Source organism: Oncorhynchus clarkii, unplaced genomic scaffold (assembly GCF_045791955.1).
Source record: "Oncorhynchus clarkii lewisi isolate Uvic-CL-2024 unplaced genomic scaffold, UVic_Ocla_1.0 unplaced_contig_1422_pilon_pilon, whole genome shotgun sequence".
NCBI lineage: Eukaryota > Metazoa > Chordata > Actinopteri > Salmoniformes > Salmonidae > Oncorhynchus > Oncorhynchus clarkii.
Genome location: NW_027261142.1, coordinates 133,963 through 158,854, shown reverse-complemented (window position 1 = coordinate 158,854; position 24,892 = coordinate 133,963). Strand labels below are relative to the sequence as shown.

The window sequence follows — 24,892 nt, the reverse complement described above, 5'->3', positions numbered from 1 at the left end:
AGATTTTATTATCCAGCAGAAAGTGGAACAGCTCGGAGATCCCAACAAGAGATGACCGTCTCTGACTGCCTCTAAAGAGATGAAGACAGTTTGGAGTGCTCTACTGCCTTTACCACAAGTTATTTTGGTCAATAAATCTTGTTGACTTTGATGTGTGTGCAGTACTTTGTGCTATGGCTGTGCACGAGTTCTAGTCAATGATTAGTATGACTAATGAATAAAACATGAAAACAAAGACACTCTGAAAACAGAATTTCCAAGACATCTTCATTTTTGTCCCAAGACAAGGTGATGGCTTGGTATGAACATTCATTAGGTTGCAGGGAGGAGAAAAATGACGACATGGATACTGAACAAAAATATCAAGGCAACATGCAAAGTGTTGGTCCCATGAGCTGAAATTCAAAATCCCAGGATTTGTCTGTTAAAGCCATTGTGGGGAAAACCTCATTCTGATTGAGTGGGCCTATGGCTGCACCCCTGCCCAGTAATTAGTCTAATGAATTGATTTCTATTGACTGATTTCCTTATATGAACTATATATATCAAGGGCTCCCTCTGCTGGCCACACACACTAAGGAGCATGGTAAAGGGCTCCCTCTGCTGGCCACACACTAAGAAGCATGTTAAAGGGCTCCCTCTGCTGGCCACACACTAAGAAGCATGGTAAAGGGCTCCCTCTGCTGGCCACACACTAAGAAGCATGTTAAAGGGCTCCCTCTGCTGGCCACACACTAAGAAGCATGGTAAAGGGCTCCCTCTGCTGGCCACACACTAAGGAGCATGGTAAAGGGCTCCCTCTGCTGGCCACACACTAAGGAGCATGGTAAAGGGCTCCCTCTGCTGGCCACACACTAAGAAGCATGGTAAAGGGCTCCCTCTGCTGGCCACACACTAAGAAGCATGGTAAAGGGCTCCCTCTGCTGGCCACACACTAAGGAGCATGGTAAAGGGCTCCCTCTGCTGGCCACACACTAAGAAGCATGGTAAAGGGCTCCCTCTGCTGGCCACACACTAAGGAGCATGGTAAAGAACAGAAGACACCGGGGATATAACTTAAACAAGCTTATTTTTAATGGAGCTGCAAAACTGTTTGAATTTCCTCGAGAACGTTCTCTTACATACAGGGGCGGCAGGTAGCCTAGCGGTTAACAGTGTTGGGCCAGTAACCGAACGGTCGCTGGTTCAAATCCCCGAGCTGACTAGGTGAAAAATCTGTCAATGTGCCATTGAGCAAGGCACTTAACCCTAATTGCTCCTATAAGTCACTCTGGATAAGAGTGTCTGCTAAATGAAAACAGAGTGAAAGTTTCAACAGTACAGAAACATGGCATCACAAATGCTACCAACCCAAACAAACCCCCATCGTTAAGCAGACATCCTAACAAGATCTGGTTGGTGGGGAAATTCAAACCTTTCTGCTTAGCTCCGTCGTGGGAGGAGCCAGAATACCAAACTTTTAATTTAATTGGGTGGGTGAGGTTCCACCCGTCTTCCATATAAGGCACAAGACTAAATAAACCCCATCTCCGTTACATGTTTACAGATGTCAAAATACGGCACCTTGACAATATAACCCACTAGTGTACAAAATGTTAATCCTACATTTTTTTTCTTATTTGTTTTTTTCTTTGACCAATGGTGAGGGGACCAGGAGGCCTCAGCCAAAGGAAAGATTAAAACGTTTACTGACTTTCACTCTCATTTTGCAAATAAACAGGAAACATGATTTATCTTTTTATCAGAAACAAACTGATCTTTAGAAAGCTAAAAAGATAGAGAGAGAGAGGGGACAGGGGAGGAGAGAGAGAGAGGGGACAGGGGAGGAGAGAGAGAGAGGGGACAGGGGAGGAGAGAGGGGACAGAGAGAGAGAGGACAGGGGAGGAGAGAGGGGACAGAGAGAGAGAGGGGACAGGGGAGGAGAGAGAAAGAGAGAGAGAGAGAGAGGGGACTGGGGAGGAGAGAGAGAGGGGGGACAGGGGAGGAGAGAGAGGGGACAGGGGAGGAGAGAGAGGGGGGACAGGGGAGGAGAGAGAGGGGACAGGAGAGAGAGAGAGAGGGGACAGGAGAGAGAGAGAGGGGACAGGAGAGAGAGAGAGGGGACAGGAGAGAGAGAGAGGGGACAGGAGAGAGAGAGAGGGGACAGGAGAGAGAGAGAGGGGACAGGAGAGAGAGAGAGGGGACAGGAGAGAGAGAGGGGACAGGAGAGAGAGAGGGGACAGGAGAGAGAGAGGGGACAGGAGAGAGAGAGAGAGAGAGAGGAGACAGGGGAGGAGAGAGGGGACAGAGAGAGAGAGAGGGGACAGGGGAGGAGAGAGAGAGAGAGAGAGAGGGGACAGGGGAGGAGAGAGAGAGAGAGAGAGAGAGGGGACAGGGGAGGAGAGAGAGAGAGAGAGAGAGAGAGAGACAGGGGAGGAGAGAGAGAGAGAGAGAGGGGACAGGGGAGGAGAGAGAGAGAGAGAGAGGGGACAGGGGAGGAGAGAGAGAGAGAGAGAGGGGACAGGGGAGGAGAGAGAGAGAGAGAGAGAGAGAGAGAGAGGGGGGACAGGGGAGGAGAGAGAGAGAGAGAGAGGGGGGACAGGGGAGGAGAGAGAGAGAGAGAGGGGGGGACAGGGGAGGAGAGAGAGAGAGAGAGAGGGGGGACAGGGGAGGAGAGAGAGAGAGAGAGAGGGGACAGGGGAGGAGAGAGAGAGAGAGGGGGACAGGGGAGGAGAGAGAGAGAGAGAGAGGGGACAGGGGAGGAGAGAGAGAGAGAGAGAGGGGACAGGGGAGGAGAGAGAGAGAGAGAGAGAGAGAGAGAGAGAGGGGACAGGGGAGGAGAGAGAGAGAGAGAGGGGACAGGGGAGGAGAGAGAGAGAGAGAGAGAGAGAGAGAGAGGGAACAGGGGAGGAGAGAGAGAGAGAGAGAGAGAGGGGACAGGGGAGGAGAGAGAGAGAGAGAGAGGGGGACAGGGGAGGAGAGAGAGAGAGAGAGAGAGAGAGAGAGGGGACAGGGGAGGAGAGAGAGAGAGAGAGAGGGGACAGGGGAGGAGAGAGAGAGCGAGAGAGAGAGAGAGAGAGAGAGGGGACAGGGGAGGAGAGAGAGAGAGAGAGAGAGAGAGATAGGACAGGGGAGGAGAGAGAGAGCGAGAGAGGGGACAGGGGAGGAGAGAGAGAGCGAGAGAGGGGACAGGGGAGGAGAGAGAGAGAGCGAGAGAGAGAGAGAGAGAGAGGGGACAGGGGAGGAGAGAGAGAGAGAGAGAGAGAGAGAGAGAGAGAGAGAGAGAGAGAGAGAGAGAGGGGGAGGAGAGAGAGTTGGTCAAGAGAATTGATGACAAAAGATCGAGGGGATGAGTGTTAGAGAGTTAGCTACTAGAGATAAAGAGTGTGCATGTCAGTGTGTGTGAGGGAGGGACAGAGGGCTGTTCTAACTGCAGCACTTGCTCTTCCATCCTGTGACTCCACTCCCACCGCTGATGTCCACGTTTTCACTGTTGGGCTCTTTGACGGGCGTCTGCAACACACACCCACGTTACACACACATTATACATACAAACATTGCTTACACCACCATCATCACATATACAGTACCAGTCAAAGGTTTGGACCAACTGATTCATTTGGACTATTTTCTACATTGTAGAATAATAGTTAAGACATCAAAACTATGAAACAACACATATTGAATCATTTAGTAACCACAAATGTGTTAAACAAATCAAAATATATATATTCTTTAAAGTAGCCACCCTTTGCCTTGACAGCTTTGCACACTCTTGAATTCTCTCAAACAACTTCATGAGGAATGCTTTTCCAACAGTCTTGAAGGAGTTCCCACATATGCTGAGCACTTGCTCGCTGCGTTTTCTTCAATCCGAGGTCCAACTCATCCCAAACCATCCAAATTGAGTTGGGTGATTGTGGAGGACAGGTCATCTGATGCAGCACTCCATCACTCTCCTTCTTGGTAAAATAGCCCTTACTCAACCTGGAGGTGTGTTGGTTGGGTCATTGTCCTGTTGGAAAAACAAATAATAGTGGAACTAAGGCCAACCCAGATGGTTTAGCATATCGCTGCAGAATGCTGTGGTAGCTATGCTGGTTCAGTGTGCCTTCCCTCTTAAATAAATCACGACAGTGTCAACAGCAAAGCACCCCTACACCTCCTCCTCCATGCTTCAAGGTGGGAACCACACATGTGGAGATCATCCGTTCACCTACTCGATGTCTCACAAACACCTCGATTGGAACCAAAAATAGCACATTTGGACTCATCAGACCAAAGGACAGACTTCCACTGGTCTAATGTCCATTGCTCGTGTTTCTTGGCCCAAGCAAGTCTCTTCTTCTTATTGGTGTCCTTTAGTAGTGGTTTCTTTGCAGCAATTCAACCATGAAGGCCTGATTCATGCAGTCTCCTTGAACTTGAACTCTGTGAAGCATTTATTTGGACTGCAAATCCACAAATTAACTTTTAACAAGGTGCACCTATTCCAGGTGACTACCTCCTGAAGCTGGTTGAGAGAATGCCAAGAGTGTGCCAAGCTGTCATCAAGGCAAAGGGTGGCTACTTTGAAGAATCTCAAATATATTTAGGATTTGTTTAATACTTTTTTGGTTACTACATGATTCCATAAGTGTTATTTCATTGTGTTGATGTCTTCACTATTATTCTACAATGTATAAAAAAGTAAAATAAAGAAAAACCCTGGAATGAGAAGATGTGTCCAGACTTTTGACTGGTACTGTACATACACACATGCTACAGATACTAACACCACCAACCTTTCTGAGGATGTCTTCTGCTAGCGTGAGGAAAGCCTTCTCGATGCTGACGTTGGCCTTGGCACTCGTCTCAAAAAATCTAATACCATGTTCTCTGGCAATCTGAGAGAGAGTGAAAGAGGAGGACATGACTGATTATTTACTATAACTCTATAACAAATGTACTTTAAGGGAAACAAACACATGCTACGTGTTGCAGTAGACCTTCAGAAAAATAGAATAATGCAAAACATATCCTTGACTATCCAGTGAAGAAAACGATGCCCACTGAATGAATGACAAATGGACGATAATTGTGCAAGTTTGCTTCACAATCTAATTTAAAATTAGGCCTAATTGAATGATAAGGTTGATTTAATTTAGAACAATAGTGTAATGAGGTTTGACAGCTCGCCTTGCAGAATGATAACATTATCTTTTACGTTTTACTTTGTAAAACGAAGCCGTTTGTTTGCTGCTTGGTTTACTGTAATCCCTCTACTAATCTAATTTATTGTAAGGGAAATAAAAACAGGCCTTTAGAATAATGCAAAACATATCCTTGACTTTATCCAAGTTGAAACGATGCCAGTCAGCCAATCAAAACTACACCGAAAACAATTTCACACATAAAAATAACCTATAGACAAGATTAAATGGACAATAACCTGATGAGTGACAATATTATCAGTTGTCAAATTGTAGATGAAGAGATGGATGCATCATATAATTGACAGATGCAGAGAAAGGAGCAACACAGTATCAAATCCTCCTTCAAAGTCACATGCAGATAAAACATTGTGATTTCTATATAGAATCTGAAAGAGTCTTTTTTTTTAAAAACGCGTACCTTTGTCAAATAACTCATAATTCAATAGGTGCAGCTCTATTTCCAAATGTCACTTTTTCCAAGAATACCCCTGCATTCGGCACATTACCACTCCCGCAACGGCATTGCTTTGGTTACTAAGCAAACATTTGTAACATAATAACATATATAGGCTTTGTTTTAACATAATAAACGTAAAATATGCTATTTCTTTATGCAATTCATTCTTTACAGTTCAGGTGCTTTTGTTTAGGAATTCAGCAAAACATTTCACCAACCTGGACGGTTATATTGTAATCTTATTCATTTCTACTTTTTTTAAACAAAAGTAGTTCCCTGAATTCCTATCTTATCTTTCAGTCATGGCAGATAATATTCTAATTTTTGGTGATTTTAATATTCACATGGAAAAGTCCACAGACCCACACCAAAAGGCTTTCGGAGCCATCATCGACTCAGTGGGTTTTGTCCAACATGTCTCTGGACCTACTCACTGTCACAGTCATACTCTGGACCTACTCACTGTCACAGTCATACTCTGGACCTACTCACTGTCACAGTCATACTCTGGACCTACTCACTGTCACAGTCATACTCTGGACCTACTCACTGTCACAGTCATACTCTGGACCTACTCACTGTCACAGTCATACTCTGGACCTACTCACTGTCACAGTCATACTCTGGACCTACTCACTGTCACAGTCATACTCTGGACCTAGTTTTGTCCCATGGAATAAATGTTGTGGATCTTAATGTTTTTCCTCATAATCCTGGACTATCGGACCACCATTTTAGCACATTTGCAATCGCAACAAATAATCTGCTCAGACCCCAACCAAGGAGCATCAAAAGCTGTGCTATAAATTCTCTGACAACCCAAAGAGTCGGCCTATATCGAATCTCCCATTCCTCTAGCAGCAACTCGCTGCCTTCCTGAAGACCAACAATGTATACGATACTCTTCAGTCTGGTTTATGACCCCATCATAGCGCTGAGACTGCACTTGTGAAGGTGGTAAATTACCTTGTAATGACATCAGACCGAGGCTCTACATCTGTCCTCGTGCTCCTAGACCTTAGTGCTGCTTTCGATACCATTGATCACCACATTCTTTTGGAGAGATTGTAAACCCTAATTGGTCTACACGGACAAGTTCTGGCCTGGTTTAGATCTTATCTGTCAAACAAATATCAGTTTGTCCTCTGACAAATCAACTGTAAATTTCAGTGTTCCTCAAGGCTCCGATTTAGGACCACTATTGTTTTCCCCTATATATTTTACCTCTTGGGGATGTCATTCGGAAACATAATGTTAACTTTCAGTGCTATGCGGACGACACACAGCTGTATATTTAGATGAAACATGGTGAAGCCCCAAAATTGCCCTCCCTGGAAGCCTGTGTTTCAGATATAAGGAAGTGGAGAGCAGCAGATGTTCTACTTTTAAACTTGGACAAAACAGAAATGCTTGTTCTAGGTCCCAAGAAACAAAGAGATCTTCTGTTGAATCTGACAATTAATCTTGATGGTTGTACAGTCATCTGAAATAAAACTGTGAAGGACCTCGGTGTTACTCTGGACCCTGATCTCTCTTTTGACGAACATATCAAGACTGTTTCAAGGACAGCTTTTTTCCATCTACGTAACATTGCAAAAATCAGAAACTTTGTCCAAAAATGATGCCGAAAAATGTATCCATACTTTTGTCACTTCTAGATTAGACTACTGCAATGGTCTACTTTCCGGCTACCCGGAAAAGGCACTAAATAAACTTCAGTTAGTGCTAAATACGGCTGCTAGAATCCTGACTAGAACCAAAACATATTAGTGAGTGAGACTCGGTCTCAACCTTTAAGTCTTTATTTAAGACTCATCTTTTCTGTAGGTCCTATGATTGAGTGTAGTCTGGCCCAGAAGTGTGAAGGTAAACGGAAAGGCTCTGGAGCAACGAACCGCCCTTGCTGACTCTGCCTGGCCGGTTCCCCTCTCTCCACTGGGATTCGCTATTACAGGGGCTGAGTCACTGGCACTCTTCCAAGCTGTCCCTAGAAGGGGTGCGTCACTTGAGTGGGTTGAGTCACTGACGTGGTCTTCCTGTCTGGGTTGCCCACCCCCCTCCCCTCGGGTTTGTGGCGTGGCGGAGATCTTTGTGGCCTATACTCGCCTTGTCTCAGGATAGTTAGTTGGTGGTTGAAGATATCCCTCCGACCCCTCGTGTCTCAGCCTCCAGTATTTATGCTACAATAGTTTGTGTCGGGGGGCTAGGGTCAGTTTGTTATATCTGGAGTATTTCTCCTGTCTTATCCGGTGTCCTGTGTGAATTTAAGACGGCTCTCTCTAATTCTCTCTTTCTCTCGGAGGACCTGAGCTCTAGGACCATGCCTCAGGACTACCTGGCATGATGACTCCTTGCTGTCCCCAGTCCACCTGGCCGTGCTGCTGCTCCAGTTTCAACTGTTCTGCCTGCGGCTATGGAACCCTGACCTGTTCACCGGACGTGCTACCTGTCCCAGACCTGCTGTTTTCAACTCTCTAGAGACAGCAGGAGCGGTAGAGATACTCTGAATGATCGGCTATGAAAAGCCAACTGACATTTACTCCTGAGGTGCTGACCTGTTGCACCCTCGACAACTACTGTGATTATTATTATCTGACCCTGCTGGTCATCTATGAACATTTGAACATCTTGGCCATGTTCTGTTATAATCTCCACCCGGCACAGCCAGAAGAGCCATCCTCTCTAGGTTTTTTCCTAGGTTCTGGCCTTTCTAGGAGGTTTTTCCTAGCCACCGTGCTTCTACACCTGCATTGCTTGCTGTTTGGGGTTTTAGGCTTGATTTCTGTACAGCATTTTGAGATATCAGCAGATATAAGAAGGGCTTTATAAATACATTTGATTGATAGAATTATACAAAACATATAATTGATTATCTAAAACAAATAACTATTGTTGTTATTTTGTTTAAATATATATATTTCCACAAATATTTCTTCAAGCAATGAATCCTAGATAATAGTTACTGCACCATTTATCATATCTATATATCAACGTTTGCTGCACATTGCAGGTTGACATTGATGCTAAAGGCGACACCTGGCAACGTTCTGACAGGCTGAAAGTCTACTGTTAATACAACATGGAGCCTATTGAAATGATAGTGTGTCTCACCTGCTCTCCCTTGGCTTTTGGTACCACCCTCTTGTCCTCCATGTCACACTTGTTGCCTAGCAGCATTCTCTCCACGTCCTCGTTGGCATGCTGAAAAACATCATATTACAGACTGACTCGAACCCCAACATCACACAACACCCCGACGCATCGTCGTACAGACTGACCTTGGCGCATAATCGTACAGACTAACTAACCCCAACAGTCTGCACTGTGTGTTGGGGTTAGTTAGTCTGTACGATGACGGGGTTAGTTAGTCTGTACTAACTAACCCCATCACAGTACAGACTAACCCCATCACAGTACAGACTAACCCCATCACAGTACAGACTAAACCCATCATAGTACAGACTAAACCCATCATAGTACAGACTAACCCCATCCGGCCCTCTGAATGAGGCAGTGAACGCTTTAGCAAGATTCTCTCTCCACAACTATATAACGTGTGTGTGTGAGAGAGGTGTGTGTGTGTGTGTGTGTGTATATATATATATATATATATATATATATATATATATATATATATATATATATATATAGAGAGATCAGAGATCCTCACTGAACTTCTGGAGAGAGTTTGCTGCACTGAAAGTAAAGGGGCTGAATAATTTTGCACGCCCAATTTTTCAGTTTTTGATTTGTTAAAAAAAGTTTGAAATATCCAATAAATGTCGTTCCACTTCATGATTGTGTCCCACTTGTTGTTGATTCTTCACAAAAAAATACAGTTTTATATCTTTATGTTTGAAGCCTGAAATGTGGCAAAAGGTCGCAAAGTTCAAGGGGGCCGAATACTTTCGCAAGGCACTGTGTGTGTGTGTGTATATATATATAGAGAGATAAAATAAAATCAAATTGATCAGAAACAGTGTAGACATTGTTAATGTTGTAAATTACTATTATAGCTGGAAACTGCTGATGTTTTATATTTTGTACACACACACACACTTGAAGTCAGAAGTTTACATACACTTAGGTTGGAGTAACTAAATCTCGTTTTTCAAACACTCCACAAATGCCTTAGGACATCTACTCGGTTAGGACATCTACTTAGTGCATGACACAAGTCATTTTTACAACAATTGTGTACAGACAGATTATTTCACTGTATCACAATTCCAGTGGGTCAGAAGTTTACATACACTAAGTTGACTGTGCCTTTAAACAGCTTGGAAAATTCCAGAAAATTATGCCATGGCTTTAGAAGCTTCTGATAGGCTAATTTACATAATTTGAGTCGATTGGAGGAGTACCTGTGGATGTATTTCAAGGCCTACCATCAAACTCAGTGCCTCTGTTTGACATCATGGGAAAATCAAAAGAAATCAGCCAGAAAAATAATTGTAGACCTCCACAAGTCTGGTTTATCCTTGGGAGCAATTTCCAACACCTGAAGGTACCGCGTTCATCTGTACAAACAATAATACGCAAGTATAAACACCCTGGGACCACGCAGCCATCATACCGCTCAGGAAGGAGACGCGTTCTGTCTCCTAGAGATGAACATACTTTGTTGTGAAAAGTGCAAATTAATCTCAGAACAACAGCAAAGGACCTTGTGAAGATGCTGGAGGAAACAGGTACAAAAGTATCTATATCCACAGTAAAACGAGTCCTGTATCGACATAACCTGAAAGGCGCTCAGCAAGGAAGAAACCACTGCTCCAAAACCGCCATAAAAAGCCAGACTACGGTTTACAACTGCACATGGGGACAAAGATAGTACTTTATGGATAAATGTCCTCTGGTCTGATGAACCAAAAATAGAACTGTTTGGCCATAATGACCATCGTTATGTTTGGAGGAAAAAGGGGGAGGCTTGCAAGCCGAAGAACACCATCCCAACCGTGAAGCATGGGGGTGGCAGCATCATGTTGTGGGGGTGGCAGCATCATGTTGTGGGGGTGCTTTGCTGCAGGAGGGACTGGTGCACTTCACAAACTAGATGGCATCATGACAGAGGAAAATTATGTGGATATATTGAAGCAACATCTCAAGACATCAAATAAAAGTTTATTTGTCATGTGCACCGAATATAACAGGTGTAGGTAGATCTTACAGTGAAATGCTGAATCCAACAGGTGTAGTAGACCTCACAGTGAAATTATGAATACAACAGGTGTAGTAGACCTTACAGTGAAATGCTTACATACAGGCTCTAACCAATAGTGCAAAAAAGGTGTTAGGTGAACAATAGGTAGGTAAAGAAATAAAACAACAGTAAAAAGACAGTCAGGAAGTTAAATCTTGGTCGCAAATGGGTCTTCCAAATGGACAATGACCCCAAGCATACTTCCAAAGTTGTGGCAAAATGGCTTAAGGACAACAAAGTCAAGGTATTGGAGTGGCCATCACAAAGCCCTGACCTCAATCTTATAGAACATTTGTGGGCAGAACTGAAAAAGCTTGTGCGAGCAAGGAGGCCTACAAACCTGACTCAGTTACACCAGCTCTGTCAGGAGGAATGGGCCAAAATTCACCCAACTTATTGTGGGAAGCTTGTGGAAGGCTACCCAAAATATTTGACCAAAGTTAAACAATTAAAGGCAATGCTACCAAATACTAGTTGAGTATATGTAAACTTCTGACCCACTGGGAATGTGATGAAAGAAATAAAAGCTGAAATAAATCATTCTCCCTTCTATTATTCTGACATTTCACATTCTTAACTGTATCTCTATCTATATGTGTGTGGGAATGTGTGCGTGTGTATAATGTCCGTGTGTGTACCTCGTCGATGTTGCGGAGCCACTTGCTGATGTTCTCGAAGCTCTTGGCGTTGGTGATGTCATAGACCAGCATGATGCCCATGGCGCCTCGGTAGTAGGACGTGGTGATGGTGTGGAACCTCTCCTGACCAGCTGTGTCCCTGTTAAACACATTATATATAAACCTCTCCTGACCAGCAGTGTCCCTGTTAAACACATTATATATAAACCTCTCCTGACCAGCAGTGTCCCTGTTAAACACATTATATATAAACCTCTCCTGACCAGCTGTGTCCCTGTTAAACACATTATATATAAACCTCTCCTGACCAGAAGTGTCCCTGTTAAACACATTATATATAAACCTCTCCTGACCAGCAGTGTCCCTGTTAAACACATTATATATAAACCTCTCCTGACCAGCAGTGTCCCTGTTAAACACATTATATATAAACCTCTCCTGACCAGCTGTGTCCCTGTTAAACACATTATATATAAACCTCTCCTGACCAGCAGTGTCCCTGTTAAACACATTATATATAAACCTCTCCTGACCAGCAGTGTCCCTGTTAAACACATTATATACAGTTGAAGTCAGAAGTTTACATACACCTTAGCCAAATACAATTCAACTCAGTGTTTCACAATTCCTGACATTTAATCCTAGTAGAAATTCCCTGTCTTAGGTCAGTTAGGATCACCACTTTATTTTAAGAATGTGAAATGTCAGAATAATAGAGATAATTATTTATTTCAGCTTTTATTTCTTTCATCACATTCCCAGTGGGTCAGAAGTTTATATAAACTCAATTAGTATTTGGTAGCATTGCCGTTAAATTGTTTAACTTGGGTCAAATATTTTGGGTAGCCTTCCACAAGCTTCCCACAATAAGTTGGGTGAATTTTGGCCCATTCTGAATTTAGGCCTCCTTGCTCGCACACGCATTTTCAGTTCTGCCAACAAATTTTCCATAGGATTGAGGTCAGGGCTTTGTGATGGCCACTCCAATACCTTGACTTTGTTGTCTTTAAGCCATTTTGACACAACTTTGGAAGTATGCTTGGGGTCATTGTCCATTTGGAAGATCCATTTGCGACAAAGCATTAAGTTCCTGACTGATGTCTTAAGATGTTTCTTCAATATATCAACATAATTTTCCTCCTCTTGATACCATCTATTGTGTGAAGTGCACCAGTCCCTCCTGCAGCAAAGCACCCCCACAACATGATGCTGCCACCCCTGTGCTTCACCGTTGGGATGGTGTAGTTGCAAACCGTAGTCTGGCTTTTTTATGGCAGTTTTGGACCAGTGGCTTCTTCCTTGCTGAGCGGCCTTTCAGGTTATGTCGATATAGGACTCGGTTTACTGTGGATATAGATACTTTTGTACCTGTTTCCTCCAGCATCTTCACAAGGTCCTTTGCTGTTGTTCTGGGATTGATTTGCACTTTTCAAACCAAAGTACGTTAATTTCTAGAAGACAGAACGCGTCTCCTTTCTGAGTTGTGTGGTCCCATGGTGTTTATACTTGCTTACTATTGTTTGTACAGACGAACATGGTACCTTCAGGTGTTTGGAAATTGCTCCTGAGGATGAACCAGACTTGGAAGTCTACAATTAATAAAAGCTGAAATAAATCACTCTCTCTACTATTATTTTGACATTTCACATTCTTAAAATAAAGTGGTGATCCTAACTGACCTAAGACAGGGATTGATTTTTTTTTAAATGCATTTGGCTAAGGTGTATGTGAACTTTGACTTCAACTGTATATACAGATACACACACACACGGTTGACAAGCTACTCATTCAAGGTTTTTTAATTTGACTATTTTCTACATTGTAGAATAATAGTGAAGACATCCAAACTATGAAATAACACATTTGTAATCATGTTGTAACCAAAAAAGATTATTCAAAGTAGCCACCCTTTGCCTTGACAGCTTTGCACACTTTTTAAACTCCTGGCATTCTCTCAAGCATCTTCATGAGGAATGATTTTCCAACAGTCTTGAAGGAGTTTCCACATATGCTGAGCACTTGTTGGCTGCCTTTCCTTCACTCTGCGGTCCAACTCATCCAAAGTGATTCGAGGTCGGGTGATTGTGGAGGCCAAGTCATCTGATGCAGCACTCCATCACTCTCCTTCTTGGTCAAATAGCCCTTAAACAACCTGGAGGTGTTTTGGGTCATTGTCCTGTTGAAAAACAAATGACAGTCCCACTCAGCCCAAACCAGATGGCATGACATATCGCTGCAGAATGCTGTGGTAGCCATGCTGGTTAAGTGTGCCATGAATTCTAAATGAATCACTGAGTGTCACCAGCAAAGCACCATCACACCACCTCCTCCATGCTTCATGGTGGGAACCACACACGTGGAGCTCATCCGTTCACCTACTCTGCGTCTCACATAGACACAGTGCTTGGAACCAAAAATCTCAAATTTGGACTTATCAGACTAAAGAACAGATTTCCACCTGTCTAATGTCCATTGCTTGTGTTTCTTGGCCCAAGCAAGTCTCTTCTTATTGGTGTTCTTTAGTAGTGTTTTTTTTTTGCAGCAACTTCAACCATGAAGGCCTGATTCACGAAGTCTCCCCTGAACAGTTGATGTTGAGATGTATCTTACATTAACTCTGTGAAGCATTTATTTGGGCTGCAATCTGAGGCGAGTAAATCTAGTGAACTTATCCTCTGCAGCAGAGGTAAATCTGGGTCTTCCTTTCCTGTGGCGGTCCTCATGAGAGCCAGGTAACTCTAATGAACGTATCCTCTGCAGCAGAGGTAACTCTGGGTCTTCCTTTCCTGTGGCGGTCCTCATGAGAGCCAGGTAACTCTAATGAACGTATCCTCTGCAGCAGAGGTAACTCTGGGTCTTCCTTTCCTGTGGCGGTCCTCATGAGAGCCAGTTTCATCATAGTGCTTGATAGTTTTTGCGACTGCACTTGAAGAAATGTAAAAGTTCCTGAAATGTTCCGTATTGACTGACCTTCATGTCTTGAAGTAATGATGGACTGACCTTCATGTCTTGAAGTAATGATGGACTGACCTTCATGTCTTGAAGTAATGATGGACTGACCTTCATGTCTTGAAGTAATGATGGACTGACCTTCATGTCTTGAAGTAATGATGGACTGACCTTCATGTCTTGAAGTAATGATGGACTGACCTTCATGTCTTGAAGTAATGATGGACTGACCTTCATGTCTTGAAGTAATGATGGACTGACCTTCATGTCTTGAAGTAATGATGGACTGACCTTCATGTCTTGAAGTAATGATGGACTGACCTTCATGTCTTGAAGTAATGATGGACTGACCTTCATGTCTTGAAGTAATGATGGACTGACCTTCATGTCTTGAAGTAATGATGGACTGACCTTCATGTCTTGAAGTAATGATGGACTGACCTCCATGTCTTGAAGTAATGATGGACTGACCTCCATGTCTTGAAGTAATGATGGACTGCCATTTCTCTTTGCTTATTTGAGCTGTTCTTGACATTATATGGACTTGGTCTTTTACCAAAATCGGGCCATCTTCTGTATACCACCCCTACCTTGTCACAACACAACTGATTGGCTCAAACGCAATAAGGAAAGAAATTCCACAAATTAACTTTTAACAAGCACACCTGTTAATTGAAATGCATTCCAGGTGACTACCTCATGAAGCTGGTTGAGAGAATGCCAAGAGTGTGCAAAGCTGTCATTGAGGCAAAGGGTGGCTACTAAAATATATTTTGATTTGTTTAACCCTTTTGTGGTAACAACATGATTTCATATGTGTTATTTCATAGTTTTGATGTCTTCACGATTATTCTACAATGTAAAAAATTTTAAAAAATAAAGAAACCCTTGAACGAGTAGGTGTCCAAACGTTTAACTGTTACTGAATATATAAAAATAACGAAATACACATTACTTGTGTGTTAATGGGAAAAGGACAAGGGGCCTAAATGCTTTCTGAATGAACTGTGTATAGTGGGTGTGTTTGTCACTAGGACAGGGCTCCAGAGTCCCTCTGTGGAGAACCTTCAAGAAGGTCAACCATCTCTGCAGCACTCTGCCAATCAGACCTTTATGGTAGAGAGGCCAGACGGAAGCCAAAAGGTACCTAAAAAGACTCTCAGACAATGGGGGAAAAAAACAAGATTCTCTGAACTGATGAAACCAAGATTTAACTCTTTGGTCTGAATGCCAAGCGTCACGTCAGGAGGAAACCTGACACCATCCCTACGGTGAAGCATGATGGTGGCAGCATCATGCTGTGGGGATGTTTTTCAGCGGCAGGGACTGAGAGACTAGGCAGGATTAAGGGAAAGATGAATGGAGCAAAGTACAGAGAGATCCTTGATGAAAACCTGCTCCAGAGCGCTCAGGACCTGACTGGGGCGAAGGTTCACCTTCCAACAGGACTACAACCCTAAGCACACAGCCAAGACAACGCATGAGTGGCTTCGGGGCAAGTCTCTGAATGTCCTTGAGCGGCCCAGCCAGAGCCTAGACTTGAACCCGATCTAACAACTCTGGAGAGACCTGAAAATAGCTGTGTAGTGACGCTCCCCATCCAACCTGACAGAGCTTGAGAGGATCTGCAGAGAAGAATGGGAGAAACTCCACAAATACAGGTGTGCCAAGCTTGTAGCATCATACATAAAAAGACGTGAAGCTGTAATCGCTGCCAAAGGTTAAAGTACTGAGTAACAGGTCTGAATACTTATGTAAATGTATTATTTCATTTATTTATTTTTTTGCCCCCAGAACAACTTCAATTCATCAGGGCATGGACTCAACAAGGTGTTGAAAGCGTTCCACAGAGATGCTGGCCCATGTTGACTCCATTGCTTCCCACAGTTGTGTCAAGTTGGTTGGATGTCCTTTGGGTGGTGGACCATTCTTGAGCACGGAAAACCCAGCAGCGTTGCAGCTCTCGACACAAACCGGTGCGCCTGGCACCTACTACCATACCCCATTCAAAGGCACCTAAATCTTGTCTTGCCCATTCACCCTCTGAATGACACACATACACAATCCATGTCTCAAGGTTTAAAAGCCTTCTTTAACCTGTCTCCTCCCCTTCATCTACACTGATTGAAGTGGATTTAACAAGTGACGTCAATAAGGGATCATAGATTTCACCTGGATTCACCTGGTCAGTCTGTCATGGAAAGAGCAGGTGTTCCTAATGTTTTATGCACTCAGTGTAGCAGGTGGTGATGGCGTTGAACCGCTCCGATGCGTCCCTGTTACACCTCCTCCACTCACCATATCTGTAGTTTGATCTTCTTTCCTTGGAGTTCAACAGTTTTGATCTTGAAGTCTATTCCTGGAAAACACACAGAAACAAAGAAACGCACATTAATATAGAGCAGAGCCCCTTAAAAAGGTCTGTTACAGACCCCTCTCATTTCAGAAAGAAATGTAAATAATAGATCTGTCACTCACCACAAACCAGTCTGATAAGCATTATCCATTCTATGTGCCATTTGTCTATGCTTCCCCTTCAGAAGTTTCATTTTGGTTTCTTTTTACTTTCAGTGTTGTACATCATGTGAAAAACCAGGAAACCAGGAAATTAGGTATTTAATATATGCATCCTTTAAAAGCAGGAATGTCAACAGTAGGGCTGTCCAACCCAAGTCTTTTGAGCAAGCGCAAAATGTTTAAGTGTATTTTTCATATATACACCTATGTGATTGAATTAAAATCAACTATAGAGATTGTCGGATGCTTTAAGCACACTGTTTGACAAAATCATTCAGACACAAATGACTCAAAGAGACCTGCTACCGACCCGACCACTCCTGAAGGTGCCAGTAATACGGTACAACCAGGGGACAGCAAACTGTTTCAGCCGAGCGCCAATTTACCATTTCTACTGATCTGCCAGTTAGGGCATGTTTTCATAGAACAGTTTCATTTATAATAACGTCTTTGAATCTCAAGATCATTGTTATGTGGTTAATATAGAATTAAACAAATATAAAACTTATATTGCCAACTCTATAAAAACAGCCTACATAAAACAAACAAATAAAAACATTGCAGCCTGCAAGTAAAACATATTCTGATGTAAATAAATGTGGTATAAATCACATGTGGATCTGTTGGGGCGGATTGGGTATAAAGGTTTCCGGGATGATGGTGTTGATGTAGTCATTTAGGCAGGTCACCTTCACATTCTTGGGCACAGGGACTACGGTGGTCTGCTTGAAACATGTAGCCATTACAGACTCAGTCAGGGAGAGGTTGAAAATATCAATGTAGACACTTGACTCTCACTTTTCCACCAAGGCACCTGCAAGTTTCCCAGACATTTCTGGGGGGGGGGCCTCACCCTCCGATCCAACAGGTCCCAAACGATCCGGGCTCCTCATTGGCAATGGCAGAACACTGACATCCCTGTCTTGCAGGAAATCAGCCATACTGCTCGTTCTGTGTGTGGTGGCATTGTCATGCTGGAGGGTCATGTCAGGATGAGCCTGCAGGAAGGGTACCACAGGATGTCTTCCATGTAATGCACAGCGTTGATACGATAAACATGGCTCACTCGAGACACGCTATCAGAGTCGGTACGCATCGCACAGACAGAAACAAACATCTCTCTGGTAAGAAGAGGGGCGGAGGGGTATGGGGCCTTATGATTAACAAGTCGTGGTGTGATCATAACAACATACAGGAACTCAAGTCTTTTTGTTCACCTGACCTAGAATTCCTTACAATCAAATGCCGACTGCCAAGAGAAGTCTCTTCGATTATAATCACAGCCGTGTATATCCCCCCCAGATTAACAAGGCTAATCTGAAAACAAGGCTCCCTAAACTTTATCAGCATATCAAATACCCAGGATGGAACAATTCTGGATCATTGTTACTCTAACTTCAGCAACGCATACAAAGCCCTCACTCACCCTCCTTTTGGCAAATCTGACCTCGACTCCATTTTGTTGCTCCCAGCCTATAGACAGAAACTTAAACAGAAAACGCCCGTGCTCAGGTCTGTTCAACGCTGGTCCGACCAATCTGATTCCACGCATCCAGATTGCTTCGATCACGTGGACTGGGATGTGTTCCAGATAGCATCAGACAACAATATTCATGAATACGCTAATTTGGTGAGCGAGTTAATTAGCAAGTGCATCGGTGATGTTGTACTCATGGAGACAATTAAAATCTTCCCCAACCAGAAACCGTGGATTGACAGCAGCATTCGCGCAAAACTGAAAGCGTGAACCACTGCTTTTAAGGAGGGCAAGGCGACCAGAAACATGACCGATTACAAAAAAGTGTAGCTATTCCCTCCACAAGGCAATCAAACAAGCTAAGCGTCAGTATAGAGACAAAGTAGGATCGCAATTCAACGGCTCAGACACGAGACGTATGTGGCAGGGTCTACAGTCAATCGGACTACAAAAAGAAAACCAGCCCCGCCGCGGACCAGGATGTCTTGTTCCCAGACAAACTAAACAACTTCTTTGCCCCGTAGCACTCACTTCCGTCATCATGAAGTGCTTTGAGAGACTAGTCAAGGACCATATCACCTCCACCCTACCTGACACCCTAGACTCACTCCAATGTGCTTACCGCCCCAACAGGTTCACAGATGACGCAATCGCAATAACACTGCCCTAACCCATCTGGACAAGAGGAATACCTATGTAAAAATGCTGTTCATCGACTACAGCTCAGCATGTAACACCATAGTACCCTCCAAACTCGTCATTAAGCTCAAGACCCTGGGTCTCAACCCCGCCCTGTGCAACTGGGTACTGGACTTTGACGGGACACCCCCAGGTGGTGAGGGTAGGTATCAACATCTCCACCCCGCCGATCCTCAACAATGGGGCCTCACAAGGGTGCGGATCTCAGCCCTCTCCTGTACTCCCTGTTCACCCACGACTGCGTGGTCATGCACGCCTCCGACTCAATCATCAAGATTACCAACAACGACGAGACGGCCTACAGGGAGGAGGTGAGGGACCTCGGAGTGTGGTGTCAGGAAAATAACCTCACACTCAACGTCAACAAAACTAAGGAGATGATTGTGGACTTCAGAAAACAGCAGAGGGAACACCCCCCTATCCACATCGCTGGAACAGTAGTGGAGAGGGTAGTAAGTTTTAAGTTCCTCGGCGTACACATCACAGACAAACTGAATTGGTCCACCCACACAGACAGCATCGTGAAGAAGGCGCCTCTTCAACCTCAGGAGGCTGAAGAAATGTGGCTTGTCACCAAAAGCACTCACAAACTTCTACATGTATATGTTTGAATTTTCAAACTAGTTTTCATTGGGAAGGCAGTCACTTTCGCATGCGAAAACACATAATCCTACTCATTAATCCACGTGCCTAATTACATCAGTTTTGTTTTGAGCTGACATTGTTGTGGGCTTCTAACGGGCACCTGGCTCACTGTCCGGTTGGCAACCCGGTTCCAAAACGTTCACCCGCTGCAAAACACGTCTACCCGGGAGCACAGGCCAGATTAATCGAATCCCCTCGGCTAAACCCTGCCCATCTCTGCAATTTCTCCTCTTAAAATCTGATTTTAAACCTAACCATAATCTAAACCACACAGTTAACATTATGCCGAACCCCAACCTTAAATTAATTCCAAAAATAAATGATGTTTGCATTAATTTTTACGACATTTGACTTTGTGGCTGTGGTAATTAGTGCCAACCCTGATGCCGGCATTTCTAGATACATAGTTTAGCTACATGGTATGAAAAACAAGGAGGTTTACAATAGTCAAAGGGCAGCTAAATGTCTTTAAATCTAGACTAGTTAGTTGGCAGTCGTTAGCATGGCTAGACCAAGTATGTAGACACACAAATGGCTTAAGTGAAACTTTAGCAATAACTGACTTTAATTCAGGGATAATGCACCTGAAACAAACGGGCTAACTTGACTGGCATTGTGTCATAACGTTTAACTAACCATTTAGTACACTCAAAGTTTAGTTAACAGCTGTGGCCCGGGAGGGTCGACACCCCCCCCGGTCCCGGTACCTCACCTATGGTGGAGATGAAGGTGGTGTTGAAGGCGTCGTCTGAGAAGCGGAACAGCACGCATGTCTTCCCCACGCCCGAGTCCCCGATCAGCAGGAGCTTGAAGAGCAGGTCGTAGGTCTTCTTCGCCATCGAGAAACCAGATGTGTTCACCGGACAGACGAGAAACGATCTCCCGCAGGTCTAGAGAGCCAGCGCGAGTTACGAGCAGAGAGGTGGAATATCAGCGTGTGATTATGATATTGTTGATGTCCAAGTTAGTTTGATAGTTAACTAAATATCGCAGAGGGTAGAGTGTCGCAACCGTATCCGATGTGTAACTAATGTTATTTCCAAAAACAGAACCGTTCCTCTTACAGCATGTGAATAAAAAAATATATTCTCCCGTGTGATTCCCCTTTTCTTTCTCTCACCCTGCCGAGACAAAATGGCTCCCCGACTTACTCTTTCTTCAAACTACCACCGAGCTCATTAAACTGATCGGCATACCCCGTTATTCCAAACATTTTGGGACTCTCGATCAAGAAGAATTATAAATTCTAGGTCAAATTACCGATCTTATCACATTATTTGTTTAGTCAAATGATTAGCCGAATAGACTGTCGCCTTCGAATACAGCCACCTCGGCGACACCCTAGTTTACATACACGCCTACTCTCTGACACTATTGTCAAACAATTACGCTCGGCGATTGGCTCTGGGAACTGCTTGTCAAATATACAGCTGAACCCGATTGGTCAGATTGTCACCCGTCAAGGGGTGGTTGACATGTAGGGACGTCAAATGTTTTTGCATGGCCATTCCGGACCTTTTCCAGACTCAGACTCTCAGTTCATTTGACTGGTGGAACGTAACCGTTTGATCCAAAATGGCCGCGGATTTTCGTATTGGCTGGCCGTGGCAGATATCTGTATGTAATGACGAGATGCCAATGTCTCCATCCTAACAATGGGAGTTGTTGTCCAATGGTGGGTAGGCATGCGACAAGCTTAGGTACAAAATATGCCCATAGAAACACCTTGGACTTATTTTAGACCGATTCTGGCCAGAGTGAAACCTCTCGCTTTGCCTCTTCCTCGCTGGGCAGGGTGTGTTGGCTGTTTGGTGGCTGGCCAGACATTGAGGTTGAGGTTGTGCCAGAGGTTTGACATCCCATCTGCTAGTCAAGCTGAGATGTCATAAATTATCCTGTAAATGGCACAGTCATTTTCCGTAACTCAAAATTCTGCTACCATAGTACAGTTTCAGTACTTTCCACAGGGCACAGCCTTTTATTATTCAGTCCAATAATAACACATCAAACATAACAGGGATATTTGTCATTTCCATCTTTTCTGGGGTGTCCTGTTTTAAAAAAAAAACAGAAGTGTCTTTCTGGTTTTGTCCAAACATGCACAACTCATCAGTCTGACAACAGGAAGTATAGGATTAAAGTCAGCCGTTTACTGACCAACCGTGTGTGTAGATAATAGGTCCTGTCCCTGTCCTGCCCTGTGTACAAGACTGTTCATTGAGCAATCAATCAATAATTTGGTCAATTAATCAATCAGTCACTAATCAGAGAGAGAAACATGTCTGTCAGTCTTGCTCCGACACACTCTTACACTTCTCCTGGTGTAACAGGGTTGGTTATGTTTCCACTTGCCTCTAAAGAAATGTGTATTTAATGTTCAAGCATTCTTATTGGTTAGTTCAACTCTGATGACAATAAGGCGTGTTGTGATTGGCCCCGCTTGCAGATAGGGGGAGATTGCGAACATCAGGTCTTCCCAGTATGAAAATGTGATGCAAGGGGTAGGTCACGTTCTGAATACTGTTTTCTATTTTCTATTTTACAATGTGTACAAGTTTGCTGTACGTTACTGATTTATAAATGTGTGGGTATATGGTACCTGTTAGGGATTGAGGGGCTTTCTGGGATGTGCTTTGGCATATGATTGCTGTAAATAAGTGTGTTAGCTAGCATACACAGATGTAATGGTCACATAAGCCACTGCTAACACAGTTGTCTTCATGCTACAGATTTTTAGTTTTTATTTTATTTTGATCAATATCCGATACAGATACGAGGTGGACGAGATCCAACCCAAAACTTGTCCGATTTGAGAGAGAATTAGATCCAAAATTGGGTCGGGTCTATATCCTACCCGAATGGATCCAAATGATTAAAAATGCAGCTTTATTGCTGTGCAGCACATTTAACCAGGTAGGCTAGTTGAGAACACCTTTATTTAACCAGGTAGGCTAGTTGAGAACACCTTTATTTAACCAGGTAGGCTAGTTGAGAACAAGTTCTCATTTACAACTGCAACCTGGCCAAGATAAAGCAAAGCAGTTTGACACAAACAACAACACAGAGTTACACATGGAATAAACAAACATACAATCAATAATACAGTAGAAAAATCTATATACAGCATGTGCAAATTAGGTAGGATAAGAGAGGTAAAGGCAATAAATAGGCCATGGTGGAGAAGTACAATATAGCAATTAAACACTGGAATGGTAGGTGTGCAGAAGATTAATGTGCAAGTTGAGATACTGGGGTGCAAAGGAGCAAGATAAATAAATAAATACAGTATGGGGATGAGGAAGATTGGATGGGCTATTTACAGATGAGCTATGTATAGGTGCAGTGATCTGTGAGCTGCACTGACAGCTGGTGCTTAAAGCTAGTGAGGGAGATATGAGTCTCCAGCTTCAGAGATTTTTGCAGTTCGTTCCAGTCATTGGCAGCAGAGAACTGGAAGGAAAGGCGGCCAAAGGAAGAGTTGGCTTTGGGGGTGACCAGTGAAATATACCTGCTGGAGCGCGTGCTACGGGTGGGTGCAGATATGGTGACCAGTGAGCTGAGATAAGGCATGGCTTTACCTAGCAGAGACTTGTAGATGACCTGGAGCCAGTGGGTTTGGTGACGAGTATGAAGCGACGGCCAGCCAACGAGATCATACAGGTCGCAGTGGTGGGTAGTGTATGGGGCTTTGGAGACAAAACGGATGGCACTGTGACAGACTGCTATTTTGTAAATGACATCACCGAAGTCAAGGATCGGTGGGATGGTCAGTTTTACAAGGGTATGTCTGGCAGCATGAGTGAAGGATGCTTTGTTGCGAAATAGGAAGCCAATTCTAGATTTAAATTTGGATTGGAGATGTTTAATGTGAGTCTGGAAGGAGAGTTTACAGTCTAACACAACACAGAGTTACACATGGAATAAACAAACATACAAGGTATTTGTAGTTGTCCACATATTCTAAGTCATAAATGGCCAGAGTAGTGATGCTGAACGGGCGGACACGTGCGGGCAGCGATCAGTTAAAGAGCATGTCTTTAGTTTTACTTGCATTTAAGAGCAGTTGGAGGCCACGGAAGGAGAGTTGTACGGCATTGAAGCTCATCTGGAGGTTAGTTACACCTGCATTGCTTGCTGTTTGGGGTTTTAGGCTGGGTTTCTGTACAGCACTTTGAGATATCAGCTGATGTACGAAGGGCTATATAAATACATTTGATTTGAATTGATTTGAGTTAACACAGTGTACAACGAAGGGTCAGATGTGTACAGAATGGTGTTGTCTGCGTAGAGGTGGATCAAAGAATCACAAGCAGCAACAGCGACATCATTGATGTATTCTGAGAAGAGAGTCGGCCCAATAATTGAACCCTGTGGCACCCCCATAGAGACGTCCAGAGGTCCGGACAACAGGCCCTCCGATTTGACATACTGAACTCTATCAGAGAAGTAGTTGGTGAACCAAGCGAGTCAGTCATTTGAGAAACCAAGGCTGTTGAGTCTGCCAATAAGAATGTTGTGATTGACAGAGTCGAAAGCCTTAGCCAGGTCGATGAATACGGCTGCACAGTAATGGTTCTTATCGATGGCGGTTATGATATTGTTTAGGACCTTGAGCGTGGCTGAGGTGCACCTATGACCAGCTTGGAAACCAGATTGCAGAGTGGAGAAGGTACGGTGAGATTCGAAATGGTTGGTAATCTGTTTGTTAACTTGGCTTTCAAAGACCTTAGAAAGGCAGGGTAGAATAGATATAGGTCTGTAGTAGTTTGGGTCTAGAGTGTCTCCCCCTTTGAAGAGGAGGATGACCACGGCAGCTTTCCAATCTATGGGAATCTCAGACGATACGAAAGAGAGGTTGAACAGGCTAGTAATAGGGGTTGCAATCATTTCGGCAGATAATTCTAGAAATGGAGGGTACAGATTGTCTTGCCCTGCTGATCTGTAGGGGTCCAGATTTTGCAGCTTTTTCAGAACATCAGCTATCTGGATTTGGGTGAAGGAGAAGTGTGGGAGGTTTGGGCGAGTTGCAGTGGGGAGCGCAGGGCTGTTGACAGGGGTAGGGGTAGCCAGGTGGAAAGCATGGCCAGCCGTAGAAAAATGCTTGTTGAAATTCTCAATTATTGTGGATTTAC

The 24,892-nt window shown here is 43.9% G+C and overlaps 1 protein-coding gene across 1 annotated transcript; it reads right to left on the bottom strand.

Moving 5' to 3' along the window:
- Positions 1–1,052: 1,052 nt before the first annotated feature.
- LOC139405211 (ras-related protein Rab-10-like) lies at positions 1,053–21,127 on the bottom strand. Its single transcript, XM_071147640.1, has 6 exons — positions 20,473–21,127; positions 16,721–16,781; positions 11,474–11,612; positions 8,744–8,833; positions 4,765–4,866; positions 1,053–3,493 (listed from the first exon to the last, which is right to left on the bottom strand). Exons 1-6 carry the CDS (start codon positions 20,597–20,599, stop codon positions 3,407–3,409), a joined length of 606 nt encoding a protein of 201 aa, XP_071003741.1. The 5' UTR covers positions 20,600–21,127; the 3' UTR covers positions 1,053–3,406.
- Between the last annotated feature and the right edge of the window lie 3,765 nt (positions 21,128–24,892).